At 35.4% G+C, this 21,968-nt stretch overlaps 1 protein-coding gene across 10 annotated transcripts in view; it reads right to left on the reverse strand.

Annotated features, from left to right (window-relative positions):
* Positions 1-21,968, reverse strand: part of WRN (WRN RecQ like helicase) — a 144,431-nt gene that overhangs the window by 28,918 nt on the left and 93,545 nt on the right. For 9 of the 10 annotated variants that reach the window (XM_013059317.2, XM_013059315.2, XM_013059308.2 and 6 more), the window contains 9 exons: positions 21,040-21,141; positions 20,654-20,746; positions 15,681-15,822; positions 8,240-8,410; positions 8,065-8,162; positions 6,519-6,594; positions 5,664-5,740; positions 1,012-1,087; positions 673-785 (listed from right to left, as the gene is read on the reverse strand). In XM_013059317.2, the coding sequence (XP_012914771.1) occupies positions 673-785; positions 1,012-1,087; positions 5,664-5,740; positions 6,519-6,594; positions 8,065-8,162; positions 8,240-8,410; positions 15,681-15,822; positions 20,654-20,746; positions 21,040-21,141 (948 nt within the window). The remainder of the gene's footprint in view (positions 1-672; positions 786-1,011; positions 1,088-5,663; positions 5,741-6,518; positions 6,595-8,064; positions 8,163-8,239; positions 8,411-15,680; positions 15,823-20,653; positions 20,747-21,039; positions 21,142-21,968) is intronic. The other variant, XM_013059316.2, reaches the window with a different exon arrangement.

Here is a 21,968-nt window from a genome sequence, read left to right on the forward strand (position 1 = left end):
AAAGCATGTTTAAGTCCATAAATGGCTTTAAATTCAGGGCTCTGAATTACAAGCTAAAGAAGTTATGACAGTTAGGAACTAGTTAGGCAGAAATAGGACATGAGAAAGAAAGACTGATTTGGTCTCATGTACCAGATGAAACAGAGACGGAGAGATGAAGGAAAGATTTACTAGTTAAGAGGTTTCTGCAACAGCCCAGGGGCAATGGTCTGAACTAACAGGGTGTCACAAAGAAGAGAGAGGACAGCATACACAGATGCACGAGGAACTCTTTAATGAAAAAGTCTCACAACTATTTAAGTAGGACTAAGACGGGAATCCACGTTAGAGGAGTGAAAATAACAACAGGCATTTTAAACATATGTCATTGAGAACATAAAGGTAGGAAATGACAAAAAAAAGAGAGAGAAGAGTTTTGGTAGCTGCACAAAATGCATGCACGGAGGGTTGCGGATAGTGAGTTAGATTTCATATACACTGAATGTGATGGCTGAAAACGGTTTTCATTCATGTTGAAACATAAGACTACAGCTCAGTGGAGAGATGGTGCGCAGCATGGGAGACTGGGGAGTCACCTCATAGACAAGACAGCTGGACCCCAAGTCGTACTGTCACTAAACAATCTACATTACAAATCTATTATGTTAGGAGAAAATAAGTTAGAACACATACCTCATTTTGGCCATATCCAGTAGTATCTTATTTGTTGCCAGAATAGCTGGAGGGACATCCATTTTACTGGCTTGTTTCTGCCTGGCTTCAACCAGTTTGCCATACAACACAGTCTGAACGAAGAACAAAGAAACAACTGAACATTTGTTGTTATTTTTTAATGTACTGAGAAAAATCCAGTCCTTTATTTTTAGAGTTTCAGCTATTACATTTTCCCTCAGGATGAAGAATTAACTATGTCTCAGACTCAAGCTCAAGAACAACTTTTAAAATGCTGGCAACAAAATTTTAAGCATGCATATAATCCTTTCAAGCACTGCTTTTTCACAAAAGCCATACCTCAGTCTCCTGCTCTTGAGCTGAAATAACAGGTTCTGAGGACTTGTGAGGTTTTCCTGGTGAATGCACCATGAAGCTAAAATATGTAAAAGAAAATAAATAGTAAAGGCTTTTCTTTCTCCATGTTCACTTTTTATTTCACCCCCAAAATGAGAATATTGTTGCAAGTCAACAGTAACATTTATTTTTCATAACACCAGTAAAATAATTGTGACTTATATGGCAGCCTAGATTTTAAGCAATTTCAATCAAATGCATTCATTATAATAGTAAAGTTAAAACTGTAATTTGAATTCATCAAAATGTAGTATACTCAAAAACAGCCTTTGCCCCATCCTCATCCTCAACCAAATTCTTTAAAATACTCCTTCCTTATCTATACTGAAGATAACTTTTTTGTCCAAGAGAGATATCATCTATGATTCTTTACTGTGACATCACTAATTTTTGGTTGGTAAGGAACATTAGCATGGGACTAATCAAACTGTTCACGGTTTTCTTCAAAATCAAACAAAACTAAACCAAAGGGGATTTGTCTTTTGATTCCACAAAAGAAAGATAAAAAGCATGCAATTAGCAAACAACATGGAAGGAGTAAGGCAGCAAACTAGACAGAAAACCAATTTCTACAAAGAACATTTCCCATTGATAAATTATTTCTAAAGACAAAAAGACATAAAAATGAAATCGCATGGAATAGCTTATATAAAAGATGCCCAATTTAAATAAAGCCCTTTTTTGGTAAGGAAAGGGCGAACATGTTTGATATTTAACAAATGTTTATAGTAAGATTTTCACAATTATCAAATCCTATTGCTAAAATAAGCAGATTTAAACTAGAGGGAAAAAAACACCAGTTCAAAGAATTAGTAATATCAGGTTATTCAAGATAATTATAAATTTGTTTTAAATAATAAAATTATATTACCCTTTATAATAGTATTTATAAAAGTCTTTATACTAACATACTGCTTACAAAACGGTATTTTAAATTATTTTACAAATAAATTTTATTATCATATATATTGGCAAAATATGGGCAATATAGCCCTGAAGGAGAAATATACATGGAAAACAATAATAAATGTTTTGCCTATGAATACTATTACAAGTGCACAGAAGAAAAGCCCAAAATTACTATAATGAATATCGTGAAAAAGTGGAGATGTTGGGGGCACCTGGGTGACACAGTCGGTTAAGTGTCCGACTCTTGGTTTTGGCTCAGGTTGTGATCTCAGGGTCATGGAATCAAGCCCTACATGGGGCTCTGCACTGAGCACAGAAATCTGCTAGCTTCTCTCTCCCTCTCCCTCTCCCTCTCCTCTGCCCCTCTGTAATCAATGAATCAATCAATCAATCAATCTTTGGTGGGGGGAATAAAAAGTGGAGATGTTCTACGCATGAAACAAGAAAAGACTACCATGTTAAAGAAGAAACAGAACAAGAAATAGTTCTTAGAAATTAAGATTTTAATAACTAAAATTAGAATCTTACTAGATGGAAGGGAATATAAAGTCAAGGAATCCAAAAGAGTACACACCAACAAAAAGAAATTGAAAACAAGGGGGAAAAATGAGTAATAAAAACACTAAAAACCAAGCCAAGAAAACAAAAAAGACAATTACTAACAACAAGGAAAATTAAAGTAGTCATTCCATAGCCACACAGACTGGCTTAGTAGTATACAATATCTGTGTAAGTATCATAACGTAAAAACAAATTGTTAATACAGCCACAACTTGAAATGTAATTCTGTTTTGGTCAAGGGAGGAAGTTAAGGAAGGGAAATGAGGGAAGGCCATGTGGAAGATAAGCTACAATCTACCATTATAGGTCAATAAAAAAACTTCTAAAACTGATAGGTCCAAAAATAGGAATCTAAGAATGTCACTTAGAAATATGGAGGCAGGGGAACCTGGGTGGCTCAGTTTGTTAGGCATCTGACTCTTGATTTTGGCTCAGGTCATGATCTGAGGGTCATGAGGTTGAGTGCCAGGACAGGCTCCATGCTCAGCAGGAAGTCTGCTTGAGATTCTCTCTCCCTCTCCCCTTACCCCTCCTCCACCTTAAAATAAAAAATGCAGGCAAATATCTGCAAGCCCAGCTGAAAGATTAGAGGATAACCACTTCTACAGAACAGAGCAAAGTGGATTTGGGAAGGATGTGAACTGGCTTGCTTTGTTATATGCCATTAAGTACCAACTGACTTTTAAAACCATGTACATGAATTATTTTAATGAAAATTCAAATGAACTTTAAAATAATAGTTATTGATATGTAAGCATCTTTCTTGCTCCTATACACTAAACCCATATATTAAAATTAATTTCTGGGCCACTCCACAGGTATGTCAAACCCAGTATGTCTTTTACTAAACTCCTCATCCCCTAAATACCCAACTTCTCAAACCTGTGCTCCTCTTATGTTACCAGCGAAGGGAATGACAACACTCTCACCTGCAATGAGACACAAACTTAAGTGTCATGTTCAAGTTCTCCACTTTCCTAAGCCCACCTCTGTTTTCAATCACTTAGTCCTAACAATTCTAACTCCTAAATATCTTCTAGTCCTTTCTCTTTCCATGCCCACTGCCATTTCCCTTGTCTAAGTTCCCACCCTCTCTTGCAATAGCCTCCTTATTGGGTCTCTACACTCTGATCCTCCTGCCTTCCACTCCCTCTATGGCCAGAGTCATGGATCAAGGGTCGGCACACTAGGGTGCACGGGACAAACCCATCTGTTCTGATAAGGCTTGTAAGCTAAGAATGGTTTCTTACATTTTTAAACAGTCAAAAAAAAATCAAGAACATTTTGTGACATGTGGAAATTATATGAAATTCAAATTTCAGGGTCCATAAATAAAGTTTTATTGGAATACAAGCCACACTTTCTTTACATATCAACTATGGCTCCTTTAAGGCTACAAGAGTAAAGTTAGACAGAGACCACATAGCCCTCAGAGCCTAAATTGTTTACTATCTGATCCTTGATGGAAATGGCAACCTCTGTTCTCAATCGTAAATTTGATGTCACTGTCCTACTGAAAAATCCTTCCTTAGCTCCCAACAACTCCTCTGCTTTTATGCTCAAGGAACTGGATATTCTGGGCCCTATTTAATTCTTCAGTCTTAAATTTTCGCCACCCCTCTGCTTCCCTCTACTAGGTAACTGCTAGGACTGTTGAGTTCCTTGATCATATCACACCCTCTCTTGCTTTCTGGTTTTAAAAAGTGGGCCATTCCTCTGCTCAGAGAACTTATGCTCACGTCACTTAACTTCTACCTAAAGTCTCAAGTGTCATTTCCAAGTGTGTTTCCAAAGTATTACAACTCTGGATTGTAATTTCATGTTCCCCTACCCGTATATCCCACTAGAGTATAAACCCTGGGAAGGCCAGGGACTATGTCTCTATTTTCCCTACCAAATCCCAATGTGAAGAGTAATACCAGGCACAAAAATGTTTACCAAAAATGAAACAAATGTTTAAATGAAGAAATACTTCAGCATACTGAATGGATATCTTGTTTTATATACTCCTTAACCCTTTTGTTTACACACTGTAATTAATTAGCCCATATCTAAACAAAAATAAAGTGTTTTGAGTGAGAGACTGGTATTAGGGTAAATATTTCTGTCAGATCAAAAGTAGTATTATCTAAGTGAGGAATCCACCAGAAAGTAACAGCATCAGAGCACATTAACTTCCGTTCACCTGATATGTATATAAACAAAGTCCATTCAATAATCTGTATATAAGTCCTGACAAGTTTTTCAAACTCTCCATCTTTAGACCTTCTCTAATTCTGTACATTCTCCACACTTTCATTAAGTCAGCAAGTCAAATACTAAGCTCCAAAGTGTAATAGCTCCATTCACTATTTCTACCAACTCTAAAATCTACCATTTTATGTTTTCATAACATATATTTTATATGGCCTTGGAATATATATTTTATACATATGTAGTGAGTGTTTAGAAGCTAAAGGTTGGGGGCGCCTGGGTGGCTCGGTGGATTAAGACTCTGCCTTCAGCTCAGGTCATGACCCCAGGGTCCTGGGATCGAGCCCTGAGTCAGGCTCTCTGCTCAGCGGGGAGCCTGCTTCCTCCCCTCTCCCTCTCTGCCTGCCTCTCTGCCTGCCTGTGGTCTCTGTCTGTCAAATAAATAAAAAAATAAAAATTTTAAAAAAAACTTAAAAAAAAAAAAAGAAGATAAAGGTGGACAAATATAGATTTGAAAGTCAGATCTGCCATACGTGACTGAACAGTTAACTCCTTAACCCTTGGTATCTTCAACTTTAAAATGGGAATAAATAATAGTAGCCAACTTACAGATTGTTGTAATAATTAAATGAGATGTTACAAATAAAATACTTAGCATGTAGCGTATGGCTTGGCAAATAATAATACCCAAGAAGTATTAGCTATTAAATTAATATTAATACTATCATTTTATAGGTCTTATTTAATAATTATAATTTATATATTATATATAATAATTTTATCCACATAATAATTATGATAGGCTTATACTTTAACTTTAACTTCCTTCTACCAATGAAACAGTCCAACATCTGACAGACCTTTCTCTAGGAAAGAAAGAAAAAAGGTGTCAATATAGTTAACACAGAAAATAAACATTTTGAACTCTGTACCTTTTTTTAGGAATGTTTCTCCCAGAAGAAATTTTATCAGTTGCTTTATAAGAATACATCTTCTCCAAGTTAAGCTGCTTTTAAACATATAAAGATTCATCACTAAAAATCAGAAGTTTCAAAACTTTCAAATACAAAATAATAATAATAATAATAATAATATACAAAAACCTCACGATGACAACTTTTCCTCTGATTAACCAAGTTACCAAATAAAAGTCATCACCTGAAAATAGCTCTTGGATTATCAATTTCTAGGATTCTAAAGGCAGTTGGAAATGTAATGTCCTATTTCTCCCAAATCTATAGAGAATACATAATCAGAGTAATTATTTGAGGCACAGTAGAGGCCCAACTTATAAAATGATTCAGTTAAATTCTGCATACTTTAATAAAACAGAAACACTCTGACAAAAAATTAATTCAGCACATTTTCCTGTTACTCCAGTGTTCCAATTAGTTTAAGTCTGCCTGTGGTTCTTTAACCTGTAACTGTTATCTAAGATCCAAAAACAAAGCAAGAAAGTATGTGTGCATGTGTGCGTGAGTATGCATATAGCTTTCATGAGAACACTTAGGAATCAGGCTTATTATTTCTCTTGGTTTTAAGTATTGTACTTTGTAAAAAACAAAACAAAACAAAAAACACTCCAGGCCAAATGAGTTATAAAACAGGTTTTAAAAAAATTAAAATAAGTCACTTTCTCAAGTATTTTTAACTGTCCTATTAGTCCCAGAAATCACATCCTGCATCTTTTATTCTGTTCACATCACTACTCTTTCCAAAGTTTATGTTTTATTACATATGGCATTTCGAAGGAAATCAGTAGGAACCACCTCTTTAAACAAACCAACCTTCTTGTCTGTCGTTGACTCAGCTGGTACTTGATTATAGGAACCCTGTTCAACGCCAGGTGGTACAGTTTTAGAACTGAAAAAATAATAAAATCAAATTATCTCAAATGCTGAAATATGGTTATTCAATTATCTAATATCATAATGCATCCAGTCTCACAAAGACAGATGAGAGTCTACTGTTTCAAAACTGAAATTTTTTTTAATTTATTTTTTAATTTTTTAAAAAGATTTTATTTATTTACTTGTCAGCGAGAGAGAGAGAGTCAGAGAGAACACAAGCAAGGGGAGTGTCAGGCAGAGGGAGAAGCTGAGCAGAAGCTGAGCCCAATGTGGGACTCGATTCCAGGACCCTGGGATCATGACCTGAGCCAAAGGCAGAGGCTTACATGACTGAGCCACCCAGGAGTCCCCAAACTGAGATTTCTTTAAATTAATTTTTTTTTAGGACAAGCTCCAAAAGTGCATTTTAAGCTCTTTAAAATTTAAGTTTAAAGCTCTTTAGAGCTTTTTGACTTTAAAAGAAAAATTGATAATATAATGCACACTATAGGGATTACCATCAACAATATTATATTATAAACTTCAAAGTTGTGACGAGAGTTGTATTCAACACAGAAATGATAATTATGTCACAAGATAGAGGTTTTAGCTAAACCACTGTAGTAATCATATGACATTATATAAATCTATCACACTAACACGTTGTACACTTCAAACTTACAAAATGTTATATTGTCAATTATATCTCAATTTTTTTTTTTTTTTTTTTTTTAAAGATTTTATTTATTTATTTGACAGAGAGAGAGATCACAAGTAGGCAGAGAGTCAGGCAGAGAGAGAGAAGCAGGCTCCCGCTGAGCAAAGAGCCCGATGCGGGGCTCGATCCCAAGACACTGAGACCATGACCTGAGCCGAAGGCAGCGGCCCAATCCACTGAGCCACCCAGGCGCCCCATATCTCAATTTTTTAAAAAAGGAAAAACCCCATAAATGATCAACAACATGTAAAGATACAAAAAAGAAGGCAACAAGTATATTCCCTTCCCACCTTCTAACATAAGAAGAAAATTTGAGGGGTGCCTGGGTGGCTCAGTGGGTTAAGCCTCTGCCTTCGACTCAGATCATGATCTCAGGGTCCTGGGATCGAGCCCCACATCAGGCTCCCGCCTGCTTCACCCTCTCTCTCTGCCTGCCTTTCTGCCTACTTGTGATCTCTCTCTCTGCCAAATAAATAAATAAAATCTTAAAAAAAAAAAAAAAAAAAAGACAATTTGATAAATGGATGCTTCAACATTGACCTCAGTGCTGTTTCTTTAATCAATGGAAAAATAGCTTTCTAAATACTATAATACTCAACTACTTCTTATCAATCAAGAAAATGATCTATGATTTATCTTTCACCCACTAACTCCCAATTTCAAACTAGCTAAAAGACGTATGCAAAGCAATCTTTACTCACTTTATCTTTGGGGTGCCTGTGAATTGGTATGATCTGACATTTCAACAACAAAAATACGGAAGTTAAGAAAAAATGAAAAATGAACCTTGGTAGAAGAAATACCCTCGGACACAATTCTTCACTAGCTTGGAGGATAAGTTTCTTAGGAGACTCTGTACCGGCTTCATGAAGCCAACATCTGCCCTATTGAACACAAGAAGAATCTTTTAATACATAGTGAGAAAAATTAAATCAAACAGGTAGTCTTCTACATTGCTTACCTTTTCTGTAAGAGTGCAAATCCTTACAAATCTGCGCTTCCCAGAAACTTCTACCAGGAATCCCTCAGCCATGAGCTGGTGGGACAAAGCCTTCCACCAACTCTCTGTCTGATTCTTGCCACTGCCAAATAAATTGTGTCTGCGATACTGATCTGGAAGACGCTGGGAACTCTGAAATTAGGAATAAAATCAGTGTCTAAAAATGCTTTTTTCACTTAAACAGGATAAGTAAAATGGAACTGCCTATTCACTTTTTGGATTTAACACTAAATTTCAGCTTTAAATACCTACAAAATTTAATGCCCATCCTGCTTTTTCTGAGCACTTAAGTAATAAATAAATATATAATCAAAATAGTGTTGCTTTCCTGTGTAAAATAATGGCAGATAATTTGATACACGTTTTCCAATGCACAGGATTGGATATGTTTGGCATATTTAACCTAGGCTATTTAGGCCTTTTATCAACACACATTACTGTCTGAAAACAGTACTCATTGTTTTTTTTTTTTAAGATTTCATTTATTTATTTATTTGACAGAGATCCACAAGTAGGCAGAGAGGCAGGCAGAGAGAGGAAGGGAAGCAGGCTCCCCACTGAGCGGAGAGCCCCATGCGGGGCTTGATCCCAGGACCCTGGGATCATGACCCGAGCCAAAGGCAGAGGCTTTAACCTACTGAGCCACCCAGGCGCCCCTGAAAACAGTACTCATAAGCTATAACTCAAGCCTAGAAGCAGGGGTGTTAAAAGGCAGGGGGACCCCACAGCTAGTCATCAGTGAGCGCACTGCAACAATTCAGTCCCCACAGCGTGGCTGCATTCACTGTACTTTTGTTCACGAGGTACTACAAAGTTTACTTAATCATTTCTGATTTAGCTACTTTACAAAGAAACCCCAGGGAAAACAAGTGCATGCTACACAGGAACTGTTTTTGAGATTCTTTTTTTTTTCCCTAAGTGACGAGATGATTCCAGTAGGAGATTCTGCACAGGCCATCGCATTCTGGCAATGTTGGGGAAGATGGTCTGCCACGTGCAGAGTCTCCTATGTAACTCTCCTGCCCTCTGACGGAGGGGACTTCCCCCACCTTCACTCTCTGTAAAGTACTTTTCCATTCACTGTGCTCTCTTACTACCTCCTCTACTTGCCCTACACATGCAAGAACTGCCTTTAGAAGTCTATAGTATTTTATGAAAATAACGCTTTATGGAAAGTTGCTCCTGTCTAATGTACTTGTGGTGAATACGTCAGATGGTCTTTCAAGGATCATTCTAACCCTCAGCCACTGTACCCTCTTTCACTGAAGAATCTGCAAAGTTATAAATATTGTTTCTCAAAATCCCTTTCCGCCAGAGTTCTGGGTATGACTTAAGAGGCATTTTTGCGTGACATCTCTAAGCAGGAGATGAGGTCGGGCTACTCTGCAGCTGTTCTTGCAGGGACAGGGACACGTGATTGTGGAGGTGTTCGCTTTTTATGAGAAAGTGTTAGCCAAGAACCCAGCATACGATTACTAGCATCCTAAGTCTCCAGAGGCATATACTTTTTGGATACAGATTATAGCAAGTACAGGTGGTCACCAGAACAAGAAGGGGAACCTCCCTGGCTGTTAGAGCTCCCTGTTCGGTGCACTGTGGGGTCTGGTGCTATAGCGGCAGCTTCCCAGACTGACAGCTTCTTGTCACAGAAGAGGCAGCAGGTCTCATAATCGATTATTTTACAGTACAATCTATAAGTTTTTTAATGCCCAGTAATACACAGCTTTCTGTTTAAATTATTTAGAGTGATTATGAGCAAATATAAATTCTGTATTTTAGGTTATATTTAGATTTCAAAAAGAGTAATCCCTTGACTATGTCAAGAGGTTATTCTAAAAATTTCAATATTAAATGCAATCTAAAATTTTTGAAACAGGCACAGCCCGTCATTCAACATTTTTACATTTTACCTATATTCCATGAAGGCTTAATAATCAATGCATATAAAAATCCAGGGGTCAAAGTCAAAACAACTCATAGACAACAGACATAACTCAAGTACTAGAAGGTTCTCTATTATGAATGTACTGGTTTTATTCAACTGATGAAAATTGTTACAGCTACCAGTTTATCATTCTGGAACATTGAAACATGTGAATAAAAGTGAAAGAACCCTGGGAGGCCTGGGTGGCTCAATCAGGTGAGTGTCTGTCTTTGGCTCAGATCATGATCCCAGTGTCCTGGGACTGAGCCCTGCATCGCGTTCCCTGCTCAGCTGGGACCCTGCTTCTCCTTCTCCCACTTCCCCGACTTGTGTTTGCCCTGTCTCTCTCTCTCTCTCTGTCAACACATGAAGGAAACCTAGGCTGATGTTAGATTAAAGTGGAACAAATTCCCATCAGAGACACTTCAGTGCCTAGAAACTGAGCTTAATACCCATCGGCTTCTGACAGGTTAAAGAGTCTATAACATGCATTCTACTTACCTTAAAAATAGAAATAGAATTCTTTTTATTACGATAGATAAGTAATGAGCTTTAGTATCATGGTGATTATATTTACCAAAATTTTATCAGAACAAGATTTAGAGAAATAGAAACACCCAGGTACAACATGGTACCCTTTTCCCTACCTAAGTCAAATGACTTGAAAAGAATGCTTAAACTCAAACATCAGAGAATTTCAGAGCTAGAACACTGGAGTTCTTTGATCCACATGGTTATTTTTTACTCATATTGCTAATAAATAGTTAGAGGCTCAAAGAGTTAAGCGGTACCCTAAGGTCCTAGAACTAGGAGTAGAACACGGGCCTCCAGAGTACTAGTTTGAAACTTTCATTATTATATCATGTGAATACACACAGAAATATACATATGCAATACATACATATACAACAGAGATACCACATATTCATCCCCCACATATCTATATCCACACACACACACACACACACACACACACACACACACATTGTTTGTAGTTATTACAGCAAGACTACCTGGATTCAAGTCCCAGGAATACTTTCTACCTTTTTACCAGGCAAGTTACTTAACTTACCTGGGCTTCTAGTTCCTCAGCTGCTACCCAAGTATTAACAACACCTTCTATCTCTTGGACATGTTGTAAAGACTGAGTAACCAAGACAGAGCCTGACTCAGTAACATTAACTTTCTTCTGATTAGTTAACAGTTGATCCTTTAACTCAACCTAAATTCCCTAATCTAAAAGAAAAACCATTATAGGGACACCTAGGTGGCTCAGTTGGCTAAGTATCGACTCCTGATTTCTGCTCAGGTCATGATCTTAGGGTCATGAGACTAAGCGTTGGAGCTGTGTGTGGAGCCTGCTTAAGATTCTCTCCTTCTCCCTCTGCCCTTCCCTCCCACATAAGCACATGCATGTGTGCACTTTCTCTAATAAATAAGTAAATACCTAAAGAAAAAAAAGAAAGAAAGAAAGAAAAATCACTACCTAGAATCTAGTCAGATTTCCTTGTAACACTGGTAATGGTACTCTACATCTACTAGGGGCTTATCCTTGCAGCAGGAGATTCTACTGCTTGCAAACTAGTAAGACCATAGGTATTAAATTGCCTAACTAGCACTTACTAGCAATCTCAACACTAAAATTATTCTTCTAGCCTTTCCTTTCATAAGAAAAAAAAAAAAAAAAACCGACAAAACCTGAAGGGAATGAACACATTCACCAGTATGAAGCAATAAGATTTTTTCCTAATCATCAGGGAGTAATTGTCCTTCCCCTCATGATCAATCACTGCAAATAGTATATACTGTGTGAATAAATTCACATTGTCTTGTTTCCATGGCAATCACCGTGCCCAGAAAGCTGCTATAGAGAACACAGGGATTTGGGCATTGATTTTTAAGGAAGGCACATTTTACAGACACATCCTGTACCAACTGCATTCATTCTAGTATCTCCAGATCATTTAATCTAAAAATAAAAATGTAAAACTGCATGTGAACAGCATAATGAATAGAAAAGGCACTAGAACAGTAGTCAGGAAAGCTGCTTGCTCATCCTGATTCTGGCACAAAATAATGTGACTCAGGGAGGTCCTCTAAATTTCAGGGATTCAGTATCAACCACTGTCAAATAAGGCAAGAGGAATAAATAGGGTTTTTTTGCTCTAGGAGTCTACACTTCTATGGGACACACTCAAAAAGGGAAATTATCTCATTCTTTTCTTTTAAAAATCAGGTTGGGAAAATAAGGAGCACCAAACTGGTATCAAGCAATATGGAAACCCACTAACTATGGATAGTGTGTGAACAAAAAGAGCAGACTGGCTAGAATCCATGACCCAAAGTATCACTTTCTGATAAAAGCAAAGTCTGAACCTTTATCTGATAGAGGAAAAAAAAACAACAATAACACACAAATCTGCCACCTGTCTGAAGTAACTTCTTTAAAGATCACAATCGTTTTGTAAGGTAATCTTTCTGCTGGGAATGCCACACTCCCCTCCATCTTTCTTTCCTCATCTCATGTCTGAATGCCAAAATCTACTATTATCTCCCACAAAAAAAGAAAGCTCCAGCAATACTGACAGCATCACAAAGACTTCTCTAACTTGCCGGCTGTGAACAAGCACTCTCTCCAGAACCCATGTCTATTCCTATGTCTTTTATCTCTTTCAATGCTACACTATACTATTTTTTCCCAAGTAACACCTTTCATACTAGAGGATGAGTTTTGGTTTTTGGATTCCCTACAAAACACAGTGCCTTACGCACACATACACAAAAAAGAGGTTTAAGAACGAGTGGAAAAAAATAGGTATGAGCTCTCTCAAGTTTTAAATCTCTAAGTTCTTAAAGCGTAAAACAAGCCCACAGTTTCTATCTACATTTTAACTTTTTTTGCCTCTTTCCCAACTCCTACAAGCCAAAGAAGCTTGGAGCTGCCACTTCAGGGCTTAACAACGTCACTTCCAGGGCTTTTATTCTAAATGCAAAATAAAATTAAAAGATTTTTAAAAATTATCTCTAGGAATATATTTCAATCAGACAAAATAGCTTATCCAGAAAATAAAATTGATAACCCTCTCCTGTTCTCAGACAAAATAGCTTATCCAGAAAATTAAATTGATAACCCCCTCCTGTTCAATACTTTGAAAATTATAAGGGGTGTTAAAACCACCAGTAGTTTTCTTGTGGCTGCCTGTAGTCAGAGCATCTTTTATCAGAAGTATTACCTAATTCTGGAGCCATGACAAGGCTCAGCACTTTGATAATATGATCAGGAATGAGGTTTCACTTAATGTCCTGGTTATGCAAATTAAGTTCTGTGTTTCTGTTTTCGAATCTATACTGTTTCTGTTTTCGAATCTATACAGTTATTATTGTATAGATTCGAAAACAGAAACTTATTCATACAGGGTGTTTAAAAATATTTATGTAATGAGCTATTTAGACAGCTAAAACAAAGTTTCTTAGGCAACATTTCTAGTATTTAATTTCTAATTAAACTTGTACTATTTAAAAACAAAGTTTTAAACTCCATTTACAAATACGTGGATGGGCTGTACAACTGTTTATACTATTTAGAAAAATCTTGTGTAAGAAATGAGAATCACATGCTGCTTAAATTATATTTCTTATATATATATATATAAAACTATTATCTCTTTAAAACTCTAAAGGTTTTCAGTTTAATATATTTATCATCTTGCAGATCAAAATTATCTACAAAGCTATAAATTTTACCTAAATTAGTTAAGGTGGACGATTTACTAAATTCCTAAAGGAATCATAATTATAATTTTTAAAACAATATCCCAATAGATACCAAGATCACTGAAAGGAAGGGGGAAAAAATTACCTTATTTTTCCTTGTAGATAATGTCCACAAATTTTTGTTAAGTGGTACTTTTTTGAAAAGTTTTATACCTTTATCTAGCAAGGGTAGTATAAAATTTCACAAAGAATAAACTTCTTAATTTAAAGACTCCCAGAAGAGACTGTCAGTATAAGCAGTCTGACTTGGTTTTCAAATAATAGGTGAAATCTGATCCCTCTTGTGGCCAGTTCAAGTTTGTGTAGGAGCCCACTTATACTTATTTGTTGATACTGGATACTGCTGGCTTAATCCAAATTAAAACAAGGATAATTTTTATAAATTACACATTCAACTGGGATACACAGATTTTGAAGATGACAGAGACAGAAGAAACTTTCATAGATCCCAATTAAGCTTAATCTATCTCTTGTAACTTAAATTCTTTAATAAAAAAAGATACTAGCAAAAAAACAAAAAAAAAATAGTAGCACTCATAGCAGCTAAAACCAAGTTCCTTAACTTGGAACACTACTTAAATAATAAACAGTGACAACACTTATTAAATTTCTAATCAAACTGGTGATTTAAAAACAAAATTATAGCGGGGCTAGGGAAAAAATAACAAAAAATAAAAACATAGTATTTTAAACTCCATGCAGAATCTAAAACCATCACTATCTGAAAAGTTCACGTTTTCAATATTTCATTTAAAATATTTCACAAATAATTTAACATGTCCCTTTCTAAACAAGATAAAAACTCAGAAAATAAAGATTTACATGAAGCATTCAAGTATTTAACAAATAAATGCTTACTTAAATTATTTTTTAAAATTCCATGCAAACTGAGAATATTAATCTCTACTTTTAAGTATATTTTTAATAAATATACATATTTGTGAAGGATTCTACCTCTGACTTTGTTTTACTCAACTAATAGCAATGCATGACACTTGGCTTTGCTTTAGAGAACTCTAAACCAGGAATAAAATCATATGAACAAAAGGACTACTGACTGTTAAGGGTCATGACTTACTCATAGTGTACTTGCAAATGTTAGCATAATTCTGGCATGCTAATCACTAAAACAAAAAAAAAAGTAGCTGAATTGACTATCGCTATTTATTCAATAGTAAAGCCAAAAACGAAACAAACAAAAAAAACTTGGAATTTTAAATACCTGAGATGAGAAACAGAAAAGATGTAAAAAGAAAAAAGTATACCTCCAAATATTGTTACTGAACTTAGACATTTACAAATAATCACTGAAATTAAAGTTTTGCTCAAAGAATTTACTACTTTTCAGGGCACCCAAAGAGATACTTTTGTTCTGTCTCCTGATACAATGAAAGCTAACTTTTCTTGATTATCCTAAGAAAGACCAGTTTAAGGATTTATCCAACTGTAATCTAATAAGCTAATACAATGCTTCTAGAATGAGCTGCAAAGCTGAACATCAACTTGAAATATGAAAACAGCAGTACATGTGATAACATGCAGGTTTTGTCAAAAGTAATGAATGTTGTGTTTGACTGGAGCTTCATAGGGCTGACTTCCAATAACTCATCTAAAGCCAAAGCTGCCATCCCAAGACAAACTTCTGAAGAAAAGTGTAACAGAAGTGCAAGAAGAATTATGAAGGTGATTCACAGGTATACTTACAGATCCTTGGAGAAATAAAATCGGAAGTCCAATTCCAAACTTTTCTCCTAAGATTTCTACAGCAGATAATAGCTGGAATGCTTGTGGACCAAAGTCCTTTGATGTCTCATCTGAGTCATCAATGGCACAGCAATGATCCAATCTAAGTAACAGTATAATAGAAAGTTTAGCTAAGACATGTACCTTTAGAAAGAAAAAGATTCCGTGTAACAATTAGCTAAGTAAAAAAAAATCTCAAATACGCCAACCGAATCATAAGCTAACAAAGTTCATTACAGCCAAGACCATGTGAAGTATATAAACCATGAAATATAAACCATAATTATAGCTTTGTATGTTATGTTGATGGTTCTCAACCCTAGAACCTTGGAACCCAAATTTCATGGGAAGTATCTTAGAACATAAATGGAAGATTAGTGAGGTTCAAGCAAGCAGAATTCAGAAGTGAAAAGCTCCACTCGAATGATTATATAAATACTGGGCTTTTGGGTTAGGTTGTAATGGGAGAAAAAAATTTTTGCAAAAAAAACGAAAGTTGTTAACTTAAAAACCAAATCTCCTATGCAATAAATTATTAGCTTAAACTCCGATGTCTATAAAATATGACACAAAGATAAAGTGCACCTCATTTAAGTCCACTTGGAAGTTACATTCCTAAGCCATCCTTCAGGTAGATTTAGAATTATCATTAATGCAAATGAGAATTTTTTTTAAGATTTTATTTATTCATTTGACAGAGATTACAAGTAGGCAGAGAGACAGGTCTAGGAGGGGAAGCAGGCTCCCTGGTGACCAGGGAGCATGATGGGGGCCTCAATCCCAGGACCCTGAGATCATGACCTGAGCCAAAGGCAGAGGCTTGATCCACTGAGCCACTCAGGAGCCCCAAGAATTCTTTAAAGCTGCTTGAGAACAAAAGGACTCCTTAGACAAAATCAACTAATACAGTTCAACTACCTAATTCAATAGCTTTCTTTAGAACAAATAGCTTTGAAACAGCAGTAGGAATACAGTCAATATTCCAGCTATAATGTGTTTTGGGGGAAAGACTACATTTAGGTTTATTCTCCTATTCTAGCTTCTTTAGTAGGAAACTTAGCTCATTACTTTTCTTTTGTAGTATGAATATTTAGCTATCAGATTCTCACAAAGTGCCACCTCTGCTGTATCTCCCAAGTTTTAATGTATAATATTGTAATCATTACTAAAGTTCTAAAAATGTTTTAATTTCATCTGATTCCTTCTTTGATTTATGAGTAAGTTAAAAGTGTTATTTATTTTTAATGTCCAAGTAAATGAGAATTTTGTTTATCCTCTTATTTTCTTCTTTTTTTAAAAAATATTTTATTTATTTATTTGACAGACAGAGATCACAATAGGCTGAGAGGCAGGCAGAGAGAAAGGAAAGGAAGCAGGCTCCCTGCTGGGCAGAGAGCCCGATGTGGGGCTTGATCCCAGGACCCTGGGATCATGACCTGAGCTGAAGGCAGAGGCCTTAAGCCACTGAGCCACCCAGGTGCCCCATCCTCTTATTTTCTGCTAATTCCATTGCATTCTGATCAGATGAAGTGGTGTGTTTAATACCAATACACTGAAAACTTCCGAGACACTGCAATCTAGTATAAGGGACAGAAAGCTTTTTATAAAGGGTTAGATAGTAAACAGTTTAGGTTTTGTGGGCCATACTATCTTTGTGTCATAGCTACTGGGCATTCAACTCTGCAAAAACAGCCACAGACAACATATAAACAAAAGGGTATGTTGTTTTCCAAGAAAACTTCATCCATAAAAACAGGCAGCAAAGTGGGTTTGGTATACAAGCCATAGTTTGCCAGCCCCCTGCTTTAACACGGAGGCAAATTTTTATCAATGTTCCATGTACGTTTGAGAAGTGCAGTCTCTAATTCAGGGCTTCCCAGCTAGTGTGCTGTAAATGGATTATAGGGATGCTACAGAGTTAACCACAGTTCTGGACAGAATCTGGACCTGAGTAGTAAATAGCCTAGTGTGCTACAGTGGTATTATCACTAGTTTTGTGGATCATGAAGTGAAAATGTTTGCAATACATTGTTCTAAATGCTTAGTATAAGAGTTCTAAATAGCAAGTGTGTGATAAATCAAACTTGTTACTATGTTGACCAAATTTTCTACAGCTTACTCATTTCTGGGTTGTTTAACCTACCAATAACCAAAAATTATATCAAACTCTTCTACTTTAATGGTGGATTTGTTGATTTCTTCCGGCTGTTGGTTTGTGCTTTATGTATTTGTAGGGTTTGGGGTTTGGTGCATAGAACAATTCTGTCCTTTTGCAGAAAAAACTTTTTGTCACCACAGAGATCATCTTCCTCCCTAATAATTACTTCTTTGTCTAATAGTTACACAGCTACTATGCCTAGGTACCTATGGTTAACTCAACTAGTCATACAATTTGTTTTTATTTTTTCAATTAATATACAGTTAAATTGACTGTGCATCTGTGCATATGTAAAGTTCTACTAATTTAAATACATCTATTGATTCATATGCATAGATTCATCCAACAACCATAATCAGCTACTATCACAATGAGGACACACAACAAATTCATCAGAGTAAACACTCCCTTATGCTAGCCCTTTGTAATCATAACCTCCACCTCCCTCTAACCTCTGGCAACCACTGATCTTTTCTCCATCCCGACAATATAGTCTTACTTTTGCGAGATTACCATATAAATGGGACTATACTGTAAAATTGGTATTATTTCTTCCTTTAAAAGTTTGGTAAAATTTGCCATTCAAACCATTTGGGCTAGGAAATTTTATTCCAGAGGTTTTTAACAGCTCTAATTTCTTTAACAGTCATACAACTATCCGGGTTATCTATTTCGTTGTAGGTGAATTTTGTCAGTTTGAAGTTATCAAGGAATTGGGTCTGTTTCCTCTAAATTACTGAATGTACATGCACTGAGTTATTCACAGTGTTTCTTTATGACTCTCTTAATGTCCGTTGGGCCTGTAGTGAAATTACGTTCATTCCTCATATTGGTAATCTCTGTATTCCCTTTTTTTTCTTGTGAGAAGTTTCTATCCATTTTATTGACCTTTTCAAAGAATGCGCTTTTGAATTCTTTGGTTTTTCTCTTTTGTTTTTGTTTTCTATTTCATTTCACTTATGCTCTTCTCTTTATTTCCTTCCTTCTGCTTCCTTTTGGTTTATTTTGCTCTTATTTGTTATTAAGGTGGAAGCTTAATTACAGCTTTGAAACTTTTCTTTTCGTCTAAGTATTTAATGCTCTAAATTTCTCTCAGTATTTCTTTAGCCGCATCCCATACATTTTATATGTTCATTTCATTCAGGTCAAAATATCTTCCAGTTGACCTTGAGGCCTCCTCTTTGGCACATGGGTTACTTAGTACTGTGCTATTTAATCTTTGAGTGTTTGGAGGCTTTCCTGCTATCTTTCTGTTATTGGTTTCTAGCTTAATTCCTTTAAGGTCAGAAAACACATTCCATATGAGCCGAATTCTTTTAAATGTATTAAGGTTTGTTTTATGACCCAAAATATAATCCACATTTGTGAACATTCCATCAGTACCTGGGAAGAATGTTTACTCCACCGTTGTTGGGTGGAGTTTCTATAAATGTTAATTAGATCCAGTTTGTTGGCAGTCCTGTTCATTTCTATCTTCTTACTGATTTTCTGTCTATTAGTTCCATTAATTACTAAGAGATGTTGAAATCATTAACTATAATTATGGATTTCTGTATTTCTCCTTTCAATTCTGTCCGTTCTTTTGTTAAGTATATACACATTTAGGATTATGTGCTCTTGAATATGATGGTTAACATGAAGTGTCAACTTGGGGAGGCTATGGTGCCCAGTTGTTTGGTCAAACACTAGATGATGTTATAAATATTTTGTAGATAGGATTACCACCTCCAATCAGCTGACTTTAAGAAAAGGAGATTACCTGTAAAGTTAAGTCTCATCCAATCAAATGAAGGCCTTAAAGAGCAAAGACTGAGGTTTGTTGGACAACAAGGAACTGTACTCAAAAATATTAACACAGAAATTCTGCCTGACTTTCCAGCCTGCCAGCTTATCCTACAAATTTCAGCCTTGCCAACCCCCACAACTGCCATCAGCCAATTCCTTAAAATCAATCTCTGTGTGTATGTATGTGTGTGTGTATCTCTGGTGAACTATGATTCATTGGTAAACTGACCCTTTTACCATCATGTAATGTCTTTCCTTATGCCCGGTAATATTCTTTCTCCAAAGTCTCCTCTGTCTGATATTAAAATAACAACCCAGCTTTCTTTTGACTAGTGTTTTCATGGTATATAGTTGTTATCCTTTTATTTTTAATCTACCTGTATAATTACACTTGTGGATTTCTTATGGTCAGCATATATTTGGGTCATTTTCTTCCCCCAAGTTTACTTATTAATTTTTAAATAATCTCTATACCCAATCTGGGCTCAAACTCATGACGCCAAAATCAAGAGTCACATTCTTCTCTGACTGAGCCAGCCAGGCTCAGTTGTATTTTTAAGCCAATTCTAACAACGTCTGCCTTTAAGTGGTGATTTTGGACCATTTACACTTAATATAATTATTGATACATTTAGATTTAGGTCCACCATTTATCTATTTATTTATCTATTTTGATTGTCTATTATCTATTTGTTTATCTATTTGTAAAGCAAAATAATATTGCTTGCTTTGTCCTACATTTAAATAAATTATTTTGTTTTTTAAAACTGTAATATATATCATTCAACAAAAACTCAATTGAAAATTATTTGAGGGGCCACTGGGTGGCTCAGTCAATGGAGCATCTGACCCTTGATCTCAGAGTCTTGATCTCAGAGTCATGAGTTTAAGCCACCTGTTGGACATGAAGCCTACTTAAAAATATATATATTTGAAAAGGAAGAGAAACAAAGACTTTTAGAACCTCCATCTAGAAGAAAAATATCTTTACCTGGACCTGCAATTATCACAGCATTTTTCAGTTCCCATAATACCCACGGAGGCCTTTCGTAGTTGTTTGTCTTCAAAATGAGACAAGATGAGTCTACCCAAGAGAAAATTTAAAATTAAATAAAAGAACAAAACCATATATGTTAAAATCATTGCTTAAAATAATGAGGTGAAATCATCACTAATTGATTCACCTGAGATCTCATTATCTGGCTTCAGTTTACTGAGGCACAAAGAAAGTTACCTTAAAAATTCAGCACATATGTAATACCAACAAGATATGGTTTCTAAATATTTCTAATTATTTTGCATCATTCCTAAAAGAATTCCTAAAAGAGCATCATTCCTAAATCTGTTATTAATTAATATAAAACAAATAATACCTACTTTCGCCTACACCTTCTGGAATGAAGATATTTTTCCATCTTTGCCATCATCTTTAATTTGTATAATCGAAACTTTTCATTGGGAATCTCACTAAGGCGATGCCTGTCAATTACAAATATCACAGGAATATATAAAATTGCAATAGTGATTTTGTTATTTTTACATTTATTACTGTTTACTCTTCACAACCTATACCATCTACACTTCTATCAAGATAAAAAAAAATTTCTATCATCCCAGAAAGTTATATGTCCCTTTCTAGTCAAGTCAATGCCCCGAAGAGGCAAGCCTTTTTCTAACTTCTATGAAAATTACTTTTGAAAAAATTCTATATCTATATTCAAGTTATTCAAGCATCAATTTTTTAGCTGCCTTTGAAAAAATTATTATAAACCCTAAAATTTTTCATTTTTGATTTATATTCTACATGCTTTTTGGCAATATTCCCACAATATATGGATTTTTACATTTTCCCAGCAAAAGGTTATTGTTTATTTTATTTTATCTGACAAACTAAAACATACTGAAAGAGGTTCAAATCCAAATATTAGCCTTAATCCCTATTTGCTCTTCAGAGGATTTCTCATCCCCCCTAAAACTATCCCTTTATACTATAGTCTATTTTGGGACACTAATAAAACACCAGAATTAAATTCTTCCTCGAACAATTATAACTTATTTTTCTATAATACTGAATTTACTTTAAAATTGTTAGCACTAGACATGTTTGTCTTTAAAAAGTTAATTCTAGTTTACTGTGAAGAAATTCCATGAGTATCAGATATCAGAAGATGATGCACATCTTTCCAAGAATTCTTTCAAGAATAAATAGAAGTCTGAGTTGCGTAGATTTCAGATATTTCAAAAGAAAACAATGTTTGCATGTAAGCTCTAATTGATAATGCTGATCCTCATCAAAATGGACCTCA

This window comes from Mustela putorius, unplaced genomic scaffold, assembly GCF_011764305.1.
Source record: "Mustela putorius furo isolate JIRA1106 unplaced genomic scaffold, ASM1176430v1.1 tig00537255_pilon_pilon_pilon, whole genome shotgun sequence".
Taxonomy (NCBI): Eukaryota; Metazoa; Chordata; class Mammalia; order Carnivora; family Mustelidae; genus Mustela; species Mustela putorius.